Source organism: Eublepharis macularius, chromosome 18 (genome assembly GCF_028583425.1).
Source record: "Eublepharis macularius isolate TG4126 chromosome 18, MPM_Emac_v1.0, whole genome shotgun sequence".
Lineage (NCBI taxonomy): Eukaryota > Metazoa > Chordata > Lepidosauria > Squamata > Eublepharidae > Eublepharis > Eublepharis macularius.
The window spans coordinates 25,971,901-25,991,076 of record NC_072807.1 but is presented as its reverse complement, the minus strand read 5'-3'; the positions used below and the strand labels follow the sequence as shown (position 1 = coordinate 25,991,076).

The 19,176-nt window shown below is 44.2% G+C and overlaps 1 protein-coding gene across 1 annotated transcript in view; it reads left to right on the top strand.

Annotated features, from left to right (window-relative positions):
* ADAMTSL3 (ADAMTS like 3) overlaps positions 1-19,176 on the top strand; it is a 200,124-nt gene that overhangs the window by 92,766 nt on the left and 88,182 nt on the right. The window contains exons 7-9 of the mRNA XM_055002297.1: positions 8,290-8,364; positions 13,562-13,719; positions 18,793-18,904. Coding sequence (XP_054858272.1) covers positions 8,290-8,364; positions 13,562-13,719; positions 18,793-18,904 — 345 coding nt within the window. The remainder of the gene's footprint in view (positions 1-8,289; positions 8,365-13,561; positions 13,720-18,792; positions 18,905-19,176) is intronic.

The window sequence follows — 19,176 nt, the reverse complement described above, 5'->3', positions numbered from 1 at the left end:
ATATGTGTAATGTTTGTTCAGAGACCTGCTTGAGGTGGCTGACAAAGAGAAAATAATGCAATAAAATCTGAACAACAGTATGAAAATTGACAACAAACCGTAAAAACCTAGCTAAGTTGCAAAAAGCAGCATAAACCCCCATCTTCGGGCCCCTGCAATCTGCCTCCTGTTTCCTACATAGGCAAGCTGGTTTGCAGAAGGAATCTGGACTCTTCTGGTCCTGATGCCAGCGATGGATTAGTGCTTCAGCTTGCAGATCCTTATGCACACTTGACTAGGAGCTGCATGCGTGAAGTTTTGTGCGAGCATTCTGCGCTCTTGTCCTACGGGATCCTAATGAGGTGCAGAAAGTTAGCAGGCAGTCAGGTTTGATGGAGTTCTTGTGGGTCTACAGTAGCCTGTGTTTGGAACTTGGTGTGTCTGGAATGTGGTGTAAACAGACTTTACACCCTGGGAGATGCCCGAGAATCGTCTCCTGAGTGTCGTGCTTTATCAAGGGTCGACATGAAAAAGGCTTCCCGTAACGTTTGAGAACAGTCGTCTTCATCAGCTGGTCTTCAATTAGTGGGTCACCCACAGCTAAATCACGCCCTGATAGCACAAGCCAGAGGCAGGAAGACAGATAGTGTAAGATATATATAAGGGTTAAAAATAATAGAATAAAGTGTTTAAAAAATACAGGCCCTGTATTGCCGATGGAGGTTAAATGTGGGTCATGAGTCTGAATAAGTGGAAAGCCGCTTCATTTTAAGCAACTGCATCCACCGGTAACAGATTCCTCCCCCAGTTCTTGCTCATAGAAAGGGAGCGAGCCTTTTTCTCTCAGCTCTTGGTTATATGGAAAAACATTTGGAATGATTTCAGTAGCCGTCCCACAAATCAAGGCGTTGTTTAAAGATTTCAAGAGGATCTCCTGGAGCTTTGCCTTGAACTAGTCAAGTGTTTATGGCTGAAAGCCGATGCCCTAATGAGTATCATACGGGATGTAGCGAAAATGCGTTTTCTGTTGCAGGCAGAACGACATTTTCAGCCTCGGTGCCTGCCGGTTCTGCCACCTCTACGGTCCCATCTGAGCCCCACCTTCAGAGTATCTCTGGAGATATTGCTGAGTGATACCACGTCAGCTGGGGAATAACTTTCAGACGCTGGTATTTCTTTCTGCTGAATGATGGGGCACCAGACTAAGATGGATTTTTATCTGTCTAATGACCTCTAAATCCTTTTTTATTTCCTGAGATCTGCCCAGCTTCTTTTAGGATATAATGATTTGGATCCCCCCCCCCACTTTGGAATGCATATATCTTTAAGTCCTGGGGAGTTTAGCAAGCCTCCAAAAATCACATTGCTGCTTTTGTGATAGGCTCTTTTTTAGAACGGTAATATTAAAACCCCTTTATTCTCTGTTCACTAGCGCATTTATTGCAACGGAAAGCAAAAGAGTGTCCCACACTGTCCAATTTTGCTGTGCTGCGTGTATTGCATAGCAAGAGTAGGATTCCCGAGGAAGGGGCTACCACACAATGTGGGTTAAACCCCCCCCCCAATTTCCTCCTTGCAATCATCTCCATGGGACCCATTATGTTAGGTAAGAAAGCAGTTATTGAAGATGTGAGCCAGTTGAGGTTTGGTTCTGCTTCAATTTAGGACAACAAAATGTTTAGTTTGGTTTTGGGTTTGGTGTAGGTTGCCATGTGCCCGCTGGCACTCCAACAGCTGACGGGAGAAATTTTAAAAAGTAAGCAACGGCGTGACATCATGTCTGGGAAAACCTAGAAGTAACATCGTGCTCCTCTAGGAATCACTGGATATTCTATGGTAAAACCACAAATTAAATATGCAGCCTTTCACCTGCATTCTGACAGCGCTACAGTTCCAATGCGGCTATACTTGTATAGATTGGTTCAGGGTCATAAGCCTAGTGAGTAGGGACAAAACGTTCGTTTGTAACCCCCCCTGGAAAACACTATACTTGATTCTGTGTTGTTTAACTGTGTGTTCTCTAAGTGGTCTCTGTACTTCGGAGCGTTGCTGGTAATGAGAACGTTCCATGGCACTCTGCCCGAAAGCCATGCTGTTAACATTTTAAAAACTGGAAAGATCTTCCTGCGTGTGTTGTATACTAAGCAGGAGAAGGATTCTCACATCTTTGTACAGCCAGGCAATTCAGTGTTGATGAAGTCAGAAACATCAGTGAATGAAGCTGTTGTGGAGGTCAGAACGCATTGCACCCTCCCAACTAGCTTTTAGCTTGTCTGTGTTTGGTTTAAAGAAACTCAGAGTTCTGGCTATCCTGATAGCAGGAGAGAGAGAGGAGTCTTACAACAGGAATGCAAATAGCATGGTAGAGGCTGTGCTGACCTCGTTGCACACCTGGAGTACATAATGTGTGAGCTGCAACAAAGATGCTGCCACCATTTTAAAGTAATTTCAAAATGCTGAAAGGGCCCAATTTTGCAGCCTGGTGGCTGAGGTCCTCTTGTGATTCCCCATCCTGCGTCTTATCGAGTGCCAAAACACACACCCCTCACTGTGGCTGTTTGCACTTGATATGGCTTGGGGTGGGAGGGAGAACAAGAGTGCTGTGGGCCTTCTTAGGCTTGGGCCCTCACAGCATTTAAATAACTTTAAAATGGTGGTGGTGTACTGATGGAGACCCCAAGGATGCCATCACATCTCATTTGGCACGGAATAGAGACCAAGGATTTTTTAAAAAGGAGTATAGTGATGTGTAGTGGTTAGAGTGTCAGACTAAAATCTGGGAAACCCAAGTTCTAATTCCCACTCTGCCATGGTCGCCAGCTGGGTGAGTAAACTAACCTGGCTGTTACATGGTAAAGAGTTAGGTAAGTTTGATAAATTGAATGTTGTTTTGACTCAGATGGTGAATTTAATATAGTAATGCCTATATAACTCGTTTATAGAACTGTAGATGAATTTGTAAAGCTGTTTCCAACTTTCTTTGTGCTGAATAAATTTTATTATTTAAAAAATTAACAATACATTGCTGACAAATTTTCTATCCTTTAGTCACACCTAGAATCTTCATGAAATAAATAGTTCTGGGAACGGTCAGGTTCTGGGCTTGTTTGTATCTGTTTCCATGTTTTATTTTTAAGAAGTGATAGGAATTGTGTGCGTTGTGTGTATTTTTTTTAAATAACAGGTCTTACTGATTTAATAGAATTGTGCAGCTTAACAACCCCCATTGCTCTGCTTTGCAAGAATATAAGGGGTTTTGTTTCAGTAAATCTATGCATTGCACATTTGACGATTGGAGACCTTTTAAATCTACAGACTTGGTGGCAGGCTGCGGTTGGTGCTCACAAAGCAGCCAAGATTTCCCTCACAGAGACCCTAAAAGCTGCCCATTATGGGGAATGTTTGCATAAGAACATAAATACCAGGAGCCCATCTAGTCCAACAAGCAGGACGTGAACTCTGTCTCTCTCGCCTGTGTGTTGCTCAGAAAATTGGTATTCAGAGGTAAATGGCTTATGATGTTTCTAACTTCCCTGGCCAATCATTGTTGGAAGTACTGTCCCCTGTGAATTTGGCTAATCTCCTTTGAGAGTTCCCAAAGCCAGTGGCAGTAGCCACATCTTGTGGTGTGCTATGTGTACTGTGGGAAATACTTCACCTATGCCAGAGAGGGAAGTTGAGACTGCTGTCACACTGGGCCAAGTGTTGCAACAGTGTTGTGTACTTGGGTAGCACTTGGGTAGCACTGGGTGTTCAGTTGGGTCCCTCCCGTGTTGAATGTCACCATCTATCACTGTTCATTCTGCCCTTCCTCTAAGGAGCACAGGGGTGGCGTATACAACCCCCTCCCTTTTGTTCTCGCTAGGTTAGGCAGTGGCTGATTCCGCACACGTTGGATAATGCACTTTCAGTGCACTTTATCAGTCGTTTGAGGTGGATTTTTTGTTCCGCACACAAAAAAATCCGTTCCAAATGATCTATAAAGAGGATTGGAAGTGCATTATCCAACGTGTGGGGAAGCAGCCAGTGTGTCCGTATGGACGAGCCCAGTGTCAACCAGTGCTTCATTGCCTGGGTGAGGATTTGAATCTCTGCTTCCTGGGTCCTACGCTGCCACTCAAACTGTGATACCACACTGGCTGCCCTGAAGCCAAAACAAAAACCAGATAAAGTTTGAGAGATACAGTTTCTGCCCCTCCAGGAGTTTCAGCTCTTTGACTTCCCTTATAATGGTGGTTTGCACGCTAGCTGCATAGCTAAATTTAAAATAATGAATGAACATAATACATTGTTACATGCAAAATTAATTGTTCTCCTTAAATTTACCTTCCTTGAACTTAGCAATATTTTAAAAATGTAATTTAAGGAGGTGTTTGTTCCGTACAAATAATTGCGAAGTTAACCTGAATTATCTGAACATTTGGCAGAGTTTCGAAGGGGCTCTGAGGTGATATAAACCAGAACCTGATAATTTAGCATCCACTATGAGTTTTTTAAAGTACAGAGTGGACTGACTTACTGTTGCTTGGGAAGAATGGGTCCCTTTTATTCTTGTGAATATGAATTGGTACAGGTTTGGGGAAAGAAAAAAAGTCACTTCTTAGTAGAATGCTAGCTCATAAATGCCCTTTTCCCCTTATGACTAGTTCATCTCAGTGGGTTGCGAAATTCTAGATGAAAATATGAAATCTTTTTTGCAGGCCCAGCTAGAGATCTCATTCCCCAAGTGGGGGCAGGGGATCCCCCACTCTCAGCCTCCGTCCCTGCTTACCTGGCCGGGGGTGGGGAATAGGGTTGCCAGCTCCAAGTTGGGAAATTCCTGGAGATCTGGTGTGTGTGGGGGGGTGAAACCTGGAGAAACCTGGAGAAAGTGGGGTTTGGGGAGGAAAAGCACCTTAGCATGGCATAATTCTGTAGAGTCCACCCCCAAAGTCGCCATTTTTTCCAGGTGAACTGATCTCTATGGCCTGGAGACCAGTTGTAATTCCAGGAGATCTCCAGCCACTACCTGGAGGCTGGCAACCCTAGTGGGGAAGGTGTGGGAAATGGGCCTGGGAGCTTGGGCCCCAAAGAGGAGGACTTCCTTGTTGGGCTGGAAATGACGTCATTCCCAGTGCAAGAAGGAAATGAAGGTTCCCACATGGGGCTGATTTGATAATAATCAACCCCCAACACCAGTTTGGGGCCTTCACTTCCTTGTCACACTGGGAATGACATCATTTCCAGGGTGACAAGGAAGTGAAGGTCCCAAATCAGGAAGTCCTCTGGAACACTCATACCCACCGCCCCCATGTACCCAAGCCTGGCAACCCAAGGCCCATCTCTGCAAGACACTTAATTTTGCTGACAAGTTATGTAGCCACCAGGAATACCTTGACAAGTCTTAGGTGCCGGGTAAAAACAGCCAGGCATTTTGCTGGTTAACTTGGAAGTGAGTGGACTTACTGTTACTTGGGAAGAATGGGTCCCTTTTATTCTAGTGAATATGAATTGGTACAGGTTTGGGGAAAAGGCCTCATGTGGTTTTATATCCTTTGGGGGTCAGTGCTAACCCCAAATACCTCAGAGAGTAAAAAGGGAAAGTCTGAAGCTGTCAAATTTTGCCTTTGCCTCGAACTTTAAAGGGATACAGCACTACAACAAACCAGGGCCGTTTCCACAGTACTTAACCTTCATGCGGAACGTTGCGAAAAAACCACGGAAGATAGCATCTTCTTGCTCGAGTTTTGCGCAATGTCAGACAAAACTTGCATGAGAAAACGCTATCTTCCGTGTTTTTTTCATGACGTTCCGCAGCATTCCAGATGAAGGTAAGTAGTGTGGAAACAGCCCAGGTCTCAAGAATATCCGGGCTGAAGGGCCTGGGGATTGAGGTGTGATGGGCCTGGAATCTTGAAACGCTGGCCATCATCCAAGAATTTAAGCTCGCTAAAGTCCCGCTGAATGATGAAAATTGCACATAAGCACTTAATTTCTCACTTAAGTGATTTGTTGGATTAAATGTAATTGGTTTTATTTTCTAATGGGGTCATAACAAGAGTGCCATTCAGAGTCACTTTAGCAGCCCTCCTCCCATTAAAGCAAGGGCTTGTGCTTTCATAGCCAGGATTTGGAACTTCCCGTCTTTCAAATGATGCTTTTCAGTTGAAGTGTGACGGTGTGGCTAGCTGTTAGGGCAAGGGGGACTTTGGTCTGAAAGAATTAAACGTTGTGTTTCCCATGTAAAGCTTAACTCCAAACTAGTCTTGAATCTCTCTCCAAAGTGTTTTCTCTGTAAGAAATAGACTTTGAAAGCTCAGCTCTCCGTCTCCTTATTCTGCCTAAGGCAGGTCAGAATGACAGTCCTCCATCCTCCCTGAAACTGAGGTGGAAAATTCTGTAATTTTCTCAGCCTCTTCTTTGGGGAGGGCATGCACCTGTCAAGCCAGTGTGTGGTGTACTGGTTAAAGCATCGGACTAGGATCTGAGAAAACATGGGTTGTCGTCGTCGTCATCGTCATTGTCATCAAAACAGTGTGCTTATATACCGCCCTTCTGGACAGATTAGTGCCACACTCAAAGCGGTGAACAAATAGGCTTCCCAGTTACCCCCCAGAGATTGCCCACCACCGGCAGGCAACCTGGGAAAATGTGCACTGGGCATGCACCTGGTGAGGCACGATGACATCACTTCCTGAAGTGACGGCATTGCTCTGAGGGCATGCTCCCGTGCTTCACTGGGGTCAATTTTGGCCCCAAAGAGGCTGAATTTGTCCCATGCAAAGCACGAGAGAACACCTGTGGCCGATGTAATGACATCACTTCCCAAAAGCATGCACAAGGCACAACGTAAGTGCTAGGTCCCGCCCCCACCAGGAGGGTATAAGGACCTGGCAACCGTATGAACAAAGTCAGTGTTATTATTATCCCTGCAATACAGCTGGGGAACTGGGGCTGAGAGGAGTGGCTCAACCAAGGCCACCTGCAGAATTCATGGCAGTAGTAGGAGGCGAACTTGACGGGTGCTGATTCGGAACCCAGCCCTGTAACCACTATGCTACAGCCGTTCTCTCATGGAAACTCACTGGCCAGCTGTTCTCTCTCTGCCTTACCTACCTCACAGTGTGGTTGTCATGAGAATAAAACAGAGGTGGTGAAAACAATGTTCTAAGCTGCTTTGGGTCTCCATTGGGGAGGAAAATGGGCTATAAATACCCGAGTAAATAAGAGCAAAAGATTATTTAATATTAGTGTGGATGTTGCAGCATTCCTCACAGGGTGAGCCTTGAGCCAGGAAGTGTTTGAGTAGATGTTATGTTAAACATGAGGTGGGTTGGGGGAAACCCAACACAAACGTGGAACCAGCAGTAAGACAAATAGCCGTCCCCCCCCCCCCCACATCCCTTTTCTGCTCATGAAAGTGTGTGGAGTGGGAGTGGACGAATAACACTCCCGTCTGCCCCTGCTCATGCGCTTGGGAGCTGATTTGCACCTTTCCACTACTATTTGAAAGGTGAGCGTAGGGTCCCATGTTGAACGCAAGTTGGGTTGGTGTTTCCCAACTTCCCTTTAACGTAACGTCGAATCAGACCCTGACGTTCAAAAGTCCCCTGTTATCCTTAAAGTCTTCCGTTCCCGAGTCTCATTCATTGGCAACCCGGAGAGAAATAGCATTGGCCTACTTTACACAGCCGTTGTAAGGAACGTATGTATGCAAAGCTCATTGAACATTAGAACTGCACGCTGCAATTAGTTCGTGGTTGTTTCATGCTCGGCTGGTTTTGTTTTTAAGCGGATTTAATTAAAACAATGAGCATGTGTAATAAATTGCAGGCACTGTGTGTGTGTTTTGTCTTAATTTGCAGTTTGCTAGTCTGTAACAGTTTAGGATTTGGTGTTAGGTAGTTGATTGGTTTCCTACAAATCTTACTGCTTATTAAAGCCGTGACCTGCTACGTGGAACGAGGTGTGGGTGAAACCGAGCTCAACAGCGGCGGAGGGCTTTTGCCAAAAATGTTAAGCGTGGTGCGACTTTTTAAGTTTATTCAGCGATTAGGAAATAAAACTAGGGCAACAAAACGTAAATTGAATGTCTAATGTACTCCTTATTGTTAATACCAAATCATTTTCCAATGGCCGGAAGGATTTACAAGCCCCCCCTGTGGCTTAATAGTTGTACAACTCAGAATGTTTTAAAAAATAATAATAGAAGCTCTTAAATGTTTTCTGAGCCATACTTTGAGAAGGTGGTTTTTTTAAAAGTTTAGTTATGTGATGTGATGATTCCCTAGTGTGATGTAATTTCTAAAATGATTTCTTTAATTTTCCTAGGGGAGGAAACTGTGATTGCTGTACCACATGGGAGTCGCAGCGCAAGAATTATCGTGAAGGGACCAGCACATCTTGGTACGAACACCTTTATGCAGTAGTAATGGAGAGCGTTAGAACAGAAACATTCCTTTTGAGCAGATTTATACTTTGGGGATGGTATAAGCATAGCTGAAATGTCGTCAATGCCTGATTATTAATGTGAGAGGTCAGACATTACAAATGGCTCATGGCTGCTGCTGAAAACTGGCAGCCCTGCATCGTCTCTAATTTCTTCTCTGATAACTTCTATTCATAGGAAATATATGCCATGATATTATGATACTACAAACTTACCCACTCCCACTCCCCTTTGGTGGTTTTTCCTTAGGGCGGGGGGATGTGGCACATTTTGTATTTACTTGTTGCTGCCTTGAAAAGACACAGGGCTTACGTTTTCAGTGGCAGCCATGTGTCTCTCATAATGTTTAGTTTCATCTTTAATTATGATCTAGTGTTCCTTATTTTCAGAGGGATTATTTTAATAGTCATCCTAAGAATATGCATTACTGAGACCACAGGTGTACATCATCCACCATTGGCCTCTTTTATCAGCTAGTAGCCAGGTGCTTTTTGAAAACGATGAGCAGTGCATGAGGGTGATAGCTTTCCCCAAGTTGTTCATCTCTAGGACCTGAATAGATCCTCAGAGTATGAAGCTGTAAGCCAGCAGTTCATATATCACCATGGAGAGCCTTCCAAAGCAGGTCTGCTCTGAATCCTTCTTGGGTCTGTTCATTGGGGCCTACTTTCAGGAAAGTGTGTTTAGGTTGCACCGTCAAGTTGTGAATTGATCAGGTGGTCTTTAGCAAGTCTCTCAGCTTCAGCAATATGGAAAAAAAGTGTAAATGAAGCGTAAACACTCATAAAGTGCTCAATGATTTCCCCAGCGTAACATATAACTAACCATAAACAGACAGTCCTAGTAATAGCCACGTCTTCTCACTAGCAAGCCTTCCTTCCTCCTCCTCTGAGAAGGGAACCTATACGCCGATTCGGCTTCTTTTCTGTTTCTTTGGAGCTGTTTTTGCCACTTGGCTGTTAGGGCTGTTTGTGTACAAACACCTTCCTTTTGATTGTTCAAAGCCTTGGTACTTTCATGTCCTTTAAAAAAAATGCTTGGGTTTTCGTGAGCAATTGGATAAGGCAATTCCATTGTTGTTACTTTCCCTTCATTTGGCATTTGAAGTGGTCTGGAGGGAGGTTTTTTTAAGGGGCGGAGGAGAAGGGGTGTTATAGGCTTTCCAGAAGCTGTTTTGTTAAGGGCTTTAGAATCCAAAATAAGCCAGAGTCCTCCGAAAATAATCCCCCTGCCGTAGAAACAACAAAACCAGAAGCTAATATTTTCACAAGTGGCTAATGCTAGATAACCAAGTTCATGAACTTACTGAGTCTAGTTGGAAGGCACTACGAGATGCTAAATCCTTGGTGTTTTTTTTTAATGACAGAGGCTTGCGTTAGCATGCGTTTTGAATATGTAACCATACATGTGGGTGCTGGTTTTGTCTTTTGCGAGTACAAAGAGGCAAACGTGTTTTTACAGTTTGAACGAATAACGTGTTGTCATGGCGACCCCATCTATGGGGTGTGCAAGGCAAGAGATGATCAGAGGTGGCTTGCCATTGCCTGCCTCTGTGGGCTTCCTTGGTGGTCTCCCGTCCAGGTACTGACCATCGCCAAACCTGCTTAGCTTCCCAGTTCTGCTGAGCTTAAGCTAAGCGGGGCTAAGAGGATGAAAATAGGTGTGTTTTAAATGAGGGCGTTTCTGCACGTGGCCTTTCATGACCTCAGCACCTCCTTTCCCAATCTGTAATAGGAAGTCAGTATTTCATGTATTTATTTACTTCCTTTATACTCTAGCCTTTCTCCCATTGACCCAAAGTGGCGTATGTTGTTCTTCTGTTCTCTGTTCTATCCTCACAACAACCCTGTGAGGATGGAAGGCTAGGCTGAGTGTGTGTGACTATCCCAAGGTCCATGGATTTGAACTTGGATCTCACAGATCTTGGGTCTTCTACACCACCCTCCCCCTCCACCACTGGATACCTCCACCACCCTCCACCACTGGATACCTTTCAGGAGTGTTGTAAAGATGAATGAGAGGATGCCATATTATTGGGGAGCTAGTGTTGGACTAGAATCTGGGGGACCCAGGTACAAATCTCCTCTCAGTCATGACACTCCTACTCACAGGATTATTGTGAGAGTAAAATAGGGATGGTCAGAACATGTACACTGCTCTGAACTCCTTGGGAACAAGGGTGAGATAAAAATGTACTGGGTGGCTAGCATAAGAGGCACTAAAACACTGAAAAAGTGGTGTATAAATGCTAAGCCTTATTTTTATTTATATAAAAGCCAGATTCCTTTATCTCCAACAGATTAGAAATGCTTTAAAGCCTTCTTAAATTAGATCCTCTGTTTCTAAGAAAATGTGACGTTACTTCCTCTCTTTTAAACAAAATGGGATTGGGTACACTTCTGTCTAGACAAAGTGGGCCAAGTATGTCCCTCTTCCAAGCCCACTGCTTTCTTTGGAATTAGACCAAGGATAAATTTGGACCAGCATTCTCTTCGCATTATCTCTTTTGCTGCTGAGAGCCAGAGAATGTCCCTATTTGGGGGTTTTCAAGGTGGCTTCAGGCCATTAGTAAAAAGTTTGTATGGTATTGCAAGACACAGACAACATTAGGGATTAAAAAGTCATTACTGGCTACAAGAAAATAATTTCACTAGCCAAAGGATATGGAAGTTGTCTCTTTGGTCTATCATGACAACTTCTCGCATGTTCTTTTTTTTTTACTTTGTGTCAAAGTAAGACTTATACCACATGCAAAGAAGTTCATAGAGATTGTGTATTCTTGTAGTTCTTCCAAAATGGTATCTTCTGCAATAATCTGTAATTAACCATGAGCAAACTCCACTGCACACAATATGGAATTGGCCTTCAGCAATACAAACAGAAAAATTGCTTGGGTTGTTGTTGTTGTTGTTGTTGTTGAGCACAGTTTGGAAATTCTGACACTCTCGGTAAGACTGGGGGTGTAACAGGTCCATATTCCTTTCTCCCATCTTCTCAGAGCTAACCTACAAGTGATGCCTGACACTAGTTGGACACTTGTCAGCTTCCCTCAAGTTTTGATGGGAAATGTAGGCAGCTTGGCGGCATGTTGGACAAGTGACAGTTGAAAAGTCCATTGGACAGCAGTCGGAGAGCCATGCTGCAAGACCAGGACACGTACATTTCCCATCAAAACTTGAGGGAAGCTGACAAGAGTCCAACCTGTGTCAGGCGTCACTTGTAGCTTGGCTCTCAGTAGTGGCAACAAGGGGGGTTCTCTGGCATCTTGAACACTAAAGCTCAGCTCGGGCACAAGAAATCATGGGACATGTAGATTCCAAACCACATGAATTCTGTACTAAAGACGTGAGTGCCCTGTGGGTGGATGTCCAATATTTGCCACAATTAAACATTACATTCCCCATATGTTGTTTAAGGCACCAATGACAGTGAGTTGCCATCTCTGGGTTGGGAAATTCTGTAGATTTTGGGGTGGAGCTTGGGGGGTCAGGGTGGGGAGGGACTTCACTAGGCTATAATGCTGTAGGGTCCACCCTCCAAACCAGCCATCTCCTCCAGGGGAATTGATCTCTGTAGTCTGGAGGTCAGTTGTAATTCCAGGAGATCTCCAGCTGGAGATTGGCAGCCCTACAAGGATGGGAGCATCCCAGAAAGCTCTCGAGGAGATGACTTTGCTGCTGTCTTCATATAGTAAGTGTGGAGGGAAGGAGGGAAGGGAAGAAATCCAAACGGGCAAGGAATTCTTGGATTTGTAACGGTCGCCTCAGATTGAATGTGAGCATTGCAAAAGTTCATCATCTGAGCCTGCTAATTACTACCAATGTAGCTAATAATGTTTCCGATGTCTGTGCACAAGTCTGCTTTTGCTTTATTCAGCCTGATACGCGTCAGTAGGAGAGCTGTAGGACACCGAAAGGCAATAACTGTGGCCCCTCCCAGATGATTTTGGCACTTTTACCTTGAATACCTGGAGAGAGTGCTACTCAGTCTCCTTGGGACAGGTGGTTGCCATTTGGGGAAATACATGTATTTTCCAGCTCCAAATCTCGCCGTATATGCCCAAGCAGGACAATATACACATTGACCAATGTCTGTAATGTATGAACAGGTCCTCTGAGTTTCTTGTAGTGCAATCCTAATCTGAGTTATGCCCATTCAAGTACTTGGATTTAAAAGGGTATAACCAGGGCTTTTTTTCAGCTGGAACACGGTGGAATGGAGTTGCAGAACCTCTTGAAAATGGTCACATGGCTGATGGCCCCGCCCCCTGATCTCCAGACAGAGGGGAGCGCGGAGGGCAATCTAAACTCGCCTCTGTCTGGAGATCAGGGCGCAGGGCCACTGGCCATGTGACCATTTTCTCCGAGGGCAACCCACTGAGTTCCACCACCTCTTTTCCCAGACAAAAAGCCCTGGGTATAACTCTATTTAGGATTGTACTGTTAGCCCCTGCAGCTATGGCAGTCCTCTAGATACTATCACAGAAAGTCTCCGAGCCAAAATTTTATTCTAAAGTCCTGCACCAGCTACCCATTATGGTGTATTACCCACTGAAATCAGTAATGAGAAATAAAGACTGAAAGCCATCTAACTCTGTCTAGAGATCTGAAGTTTTCCCCAGTCCAAGCAGCTCCTCTCCACCCCACTTCAGCTAGTGAGAACCGTTGTTCGTGTTGATATTGGAAGAGGCAGGTAGGGTCCCCAGGCACAGCTGAGCTCATTATTCCATGGATCTCGGAGAGAGAATCCACCTTCCTAAATCCCGTATTTCTTCTGTGTCAGGCTACGCAAGGTCATCCGTTTTCTCCTTATCTCCTGGCCACAAACCAGTGGCTCAGCCTGTTTTTATTTCTATCATATGAAAATACAGTTTTGGCTTTGATCGAAGAAACGTGATGTGGCACTTTAGTCCCTTTCTAAAGGATTAGATTAAACAGCCTTCGCGCAGCTGACTCCTTGTTCATCTGACAGCAGCTGTTACCGTTGAAAAATATTGCGTGTCACGAAGTCTGCTTGCCTGCCTTTTTTTTTACAGCTGTGTCTTCGTCACTTCTTACAACCTGCGTTTAGTGCGCGCCAATTTTTTCTTCTTCTTTTTTTGGTCTTGCAAGTATTCGCCTTAACCCGGTGAACTGCATTATTTTTCTGTTTCAGTGATTGAATCCAAGACATTACAGGGAGACGTTGGAGAACACAGCTTTGATGCCCCCGGAATGTTCATTGTTGAAAACACAACCGTTGAATTTCAGAAGGGTTCAGAGAGAGAAACCATAAAAATTCAAGGGCCCCTTGGAGCTGATTTCATTATCAAGGTAAGATGTGCGTTTGTGTGCAATCTGAGTTCTGTCTGCCAACACACTTGAAATAGCTGGGAAGAGAAAGAGAAAAAGAAAAGAAACACTCCTCTAAGTTAGGACATAGCTGGAAAGCGCCAGACTTCTAGGCCCAAAGATGAGCCAATGCCTTTGGCAAGTAGGCCACAGTGAGACATTTAGCGAGCAAGCCAAGCATGTAATTTGGGGATGCGAAAGGAAAACATGGTGGTTCCTGCAGTGAAAGATTGCTGAGACTTGGGGAAGGCAGCTGACCTGGACACTTTGTATTGCACTGGATTGGCCCTCTTGGATCACCTGACTTCCCAGGACAAGACCATTATGGGCCATTTCCAGATGGCTTACCTGCACCCGGGACGTCGCGCCACATTTCGGATTGTGCTAGGGAAAACGTGAAATATTGCATTTTCTCGCGCGAGTTTTGCGCGACGTCGTGCAAAACTTGCGCGAGAAAATGTAATATTTCGCGTTTTCCCCGGCACGATCCGAAACGTGGCGCGACGTCCCGGGTGTAGGTAAGCCGTCTGGAAACGGCCCTGGACTGTGATGTGCATGTCCCAACTGAATCAATCAGGGTTTTCCTCCTCCAACCAGCAAGGAGCAAGCGACTGATCAGCGACGGTTCTAACTCCATCTCTTCAGTGCCTGACAGAAAGTCCTCTATTGTGTTAATCGCATACAGTACTGAGTCAGATCTACAGGAGCTTATTATTGAATTATTCCATAATTCAAGCCCGGTGATGGGCTTGAATTATGGAATTCACAACCTCAGACTTGGAAACTATTGATAGAAATTGTGTATTCCACTTGACTGGAGTCTTCCCTTCCCTTTTGGTGTACTTCAGTTGCAGTATCAAACCTTTATTGGTACAAAAATTAACATGGAAGATCCTTAGACTCACATGCTCCCTCCCCATCTCTTCTTCCCTTATGTGCAAATCAATAATGAAATATTTCTGCTTTCGTGGCAAGCCAAACTGAATTGTACAACATTGTTGCATCTGATCCACAATCTGTGATTTTTGCTGTCATACTTCCAAATTGGGATTCCAAACCGATGTTAAGGCATATTATGCAAACCCTAGGTTCATTTCTGAAATTATAAACCATGGTTTCTCATTGTGTGTGAAGCCTACCATTGTCTACATTTAGATGGTGAGGGGCAAAGATCTGTCTCTCGTTTTGTCTAGGTTACATTCTAGTGCCAGGACCATTCATTTTGGCGCTACCACATCAACCGGAGTTCACAGACCATCTGCCATCTTGACCTTGGCCGTTCCCACACGGCTTACCTGAACCCAGAACGCTGTGCAGCATGCCGAAAAAAACGCGGAAGATCGCATTTTCTCTCGCGAGTTTTGTGCGATGTCTCGCAACATCGCGTAAAACTCGCGAGAGAAAACGCGATCTTCCGTGGGTTTTTTTGGCATGCTGCGCAGCATTCCGAGGTTCAGGTAAGCCGTGTGGGAACAGCCCAACTCAGGCCTGCTTTGTGTCAGAGCCTGAACCACATCGTGTGGCCGTTCAGCTGTTCAGATAGGCTACGGATCATGACTTCGTCCTTCACCTGCCTGACCTCTCCCTTTGACCCTTATGACTCTAAGATCAATCTTCGGTGGAACCGGAAACAGAGCAGACTTCATTTGAGACGATGGAGCAGGGCTTCTAGAGACATTAGAAGGGGACGGCGTCATGCCGTTGAGCCCTTGGCTGTGGTTAAGAAATTGGGAGCGGCCCATGGGATTTCATGCTTCCTTCGTTCTCTGTAAATTCCTCGCTCCGTTTTGCTGCTTCCCTTCACCATGGCCAAGGCTTATTGCTGGCGCCGACCTTAACCATGATTAATGCAAACCAGGTTCTTTTGTGAACCAGGAATTTGAAACCAACTTCCTTCCTTGATTAATACCAGAACCATATAAAAACAGCCTGGTTGGAGCAGACCAAGAGTTTTATCTAGTCCAGCATGCTGGTGACCAACCAGGTGTTTGGACTCCTCCAAGACAGGCATGACAGCCACGGCCGCCTAGTCTTGTTTGCTCCTGGCGGTTGATATTCAGAAGGACATGGCCAGTAACAAGTGATGGACCTCCATGAAGCCAGTTTCTTTGTAAAGCTACCCAGTTGCCATCCCAACATTTTGGTGTTGTGCGTTCTGGAAGTAGATTATGTATGTGAAAAGTAAGATTCAAGTCTAGTAGCACCTTAAAGATCAACAATATTTCCTGGATCATAAACTTTCAAGAGTCAACACTTCCTTCATCAGATACATATGTGAAAAGGACTTTCTTCTTTCCATCTGTTCTGAATCTATTGCTCATCAGTTTCGTTGAATGCCTCCCTGATATTATGAAAGAGGAAATCTATCTGTCCATTATACTTTTTATACTCATCTTTCATGTCTGTTTTTTCCCCTAAACGTTTCTAATTTTTAGTTATCAGCCAGTTTGGTATTTATAGTAATTACAAAACCAACAGATCATACCTCTGCGTACCTGAAGAGCCAGTTAGAGTATCAGATTAGGCTCTGGGCAATCCAGGTTTGAATTCCCACTCTGCCATGGAAGCTCTCTGGCTGACATGAAGCCAGTCACAAAAACGCTCAGCCTAACCTACCTCACAGGGTTGTTGGGAGGATAAAATGGAGGAGAGGAGAATGATGTAAACAGCTTTGGGTCTCCATTGGGGTGAAAGCCAGAGTATAAATGAATAAATAAATAAATAAATAAATACCTAAGCAGAGAGTTTAGTTTAGTTTAGTTTAGTTTATTTGGTGTTTAACCCGCCCTCCCCACAAGTGGGCTCAGGATGGGGTACAACAATCATAAAATACAATCGCATAGCAAATGCTACAATAAAATTCAGCAATTAAAATTATATATATGCAAAAACTTGATATAGTTGGCTACATATTGCTGCCCCCAGCATACAAAGAGGAGGTAGACAGACACACGAGCTGTACTTGAATACCGGAGACCGGTGGGAGGCTCAATGATGGTCCTGATGCTGGCCTCAACCGTATGCCTGGTGGAACATCTCCGTCTTGCAGGACTGCCGAAATGATACAACATCCTGGCGGGCCCGAGTGTCCTCAGACAGAGAGTTCCACCAGGTTGGGGCCAGGACCGAAAAGGTCCTGGCCCTGGTCGAGGCCAAGCAAGCATCCCTAGGACTAGGGATCGATCACCAGTAAGTTCTTACCTGCTGAGCAAAGCACTCTCCGGGGCAAATACTGGGAGAGACAGTCCCTCAGGTTGACACACTTTTAAATGCCTTGAAGTCAATGGGATTATAAGAGTGCAACTATGCTTAGGGCTACAATGTAAATTGGTTGCCATGAAACTGGGACATTAGCTTTTTTAATCATTGTAATAAGTTTTAATTTTTAGCAAAGTTAGGCATCATTTCTGTACATGTGATGCATTTACCAAAAAGATCTTCTCTTTAGTTTTTGATTCTGGAATACCAAGGTCAGACTCCAGTTCCATTTAAAACAAAAACAAAATGAAATTAAAACAAATAAAGAGAAGCAACAAAAGCACCTTTTAAAAGAGCAAATTTTAAAGGCAGGCATGTAATGAAGGAAGCAGGCTCATTCTTCCTGTTCAGAGATTGCCTGCAGTTGTAGTAGGCGGCCAGTTGGATGAGTTTTCCTGTGTTTCCAGGGTCTAACCATGGCTCGGGGTCAAACAGCCCTTGCCAAAAGCATGACAACATAAGGAAATTAAAAAATGGAGAGTTGCCACCTACAAAGTAGTATGTTTTGGCTTCATGGAGTATTTGATGTTAATCAAATGACAGGCAGGCAGTTGACCATATTTGGCATGTTGCCAAACTGACCCGCTTCCAGTCCCTTACCTTCAGTTAAGGGATCCAGGAGTGTTAGATGTTGTCCAAGCATGATATTTCTTTTAAGTAGTCTAGAGCCTCACTTGTCACATTAAAAGCTTAATTGCCTAGACGAACCAATTCAGCTTTCGGCAATTTGAAAGAAACAAGGACCTCCTATTTAGCTCGACTTTTTCAGTTCCCTTGTGTGGTTTCCAAACAAGCTCTGATGGAGCAGCTGCCTTTGACCTTACCCTTCTAATTCCAGGAAGAACGCTCAGTAGCTAAGAGGAGTGGCTGAAGCTTGTGTCAGTATTTTAAACTTTGAATTCTCTTCACATTTATATACCACCTGTTACCCCTAAGATACTAAACCTCATTTCAAACGTGTGTGTGTGTGTGTGTGTGTGTGTGTGTGTGTGTATATATATATATATATAGAGAGAGAGAGAGAGAGAGAGAGAGAGCAATCGCTTCACTTCTGGAGTGCAAAGGGGCAGCTATTGTTCAGTGTGTAGTTTTTAGCTCTGAGATAGGGGTGAGAGGAAAGAAAAGAAGTTATAGGAAAATAAAACAGAAGTCTGGGACACCTTAAAGACTACATTTATTAAAGCATTATTTTGCTGCAATAGCTACCTCTGAAGTTACAGGGACCTAAATACACACATTCTATCCCCATCCTAAACTTCAGATTAATTCTTCCTTGCAAAGAAGTTTACATTAGCATAACTATTTAAATCCCATTGGGGGAAAAGATTAGGAATAAGCCCAGTGGATTCCGCCCCCCCCCCCCTTGAGATCAGAGCTGCTTCTTCAGCCTCAAAGGCAGCTTCCATAAAACAATAAAATGTCATGAAAACCAATACACATCAAAGTGCATGGTGCAAACAGCCCGAACTGTAGCAGCAACCTGCTAAAAAAACCCATACAGATATCCATCAGCAGTTCACCTACTGAACATAAAGAAGAGCTGCCATTGATAGCATGATAAAATTGATACTAATGCAAGTGTTATAAATACACTCTGCAAATATCTGAGAAACAAAAAATGCCTTGCTTTTTGAATGGTGGCATTCCAGATTTTCTCCCTGTGTAATGTTATACGCCCCCCCCTCCCCATTTATCATGTAGTTCTCAGTGCTGTGATTTGTACATGAATTATGCTGCGCTGGGCCACAGAACGCTGGCGTAGGGTGTTCAAATCTGTTGTAATGGGATTCTCTTTAGACCAGGTACACTGCCCCGAAAGACAGCATGGTTCAGTTCTTTTTCTATCAACCCATCAGTCACCAGTGGAGACAGACGGACTTCTTCCCTTGCACAGTGACATGCGGAGGAGGTGAGTTATGAATGTGGCTGGGGAGTGTATACAGCTGTGGATTGCCAGTGGCGGATTTACAGCTTTCTAACTCTGATTTTTGTAAAAAAAAAATGCTATAAATTCATGCTGTGCTGTAACTTTGGGACTCTTCCCTGCTTGCATTTTTTAAAAAGTGCAGAAGGTCAAAGTTTGCAGCTAGTTAAGTAGTTATAGATCTGTTTGTAATTCCTTTTGTTGTTTTGTTGCTCTACAAAAAAAATTAAATCACAGGTTTCAGATACAAACCTGGA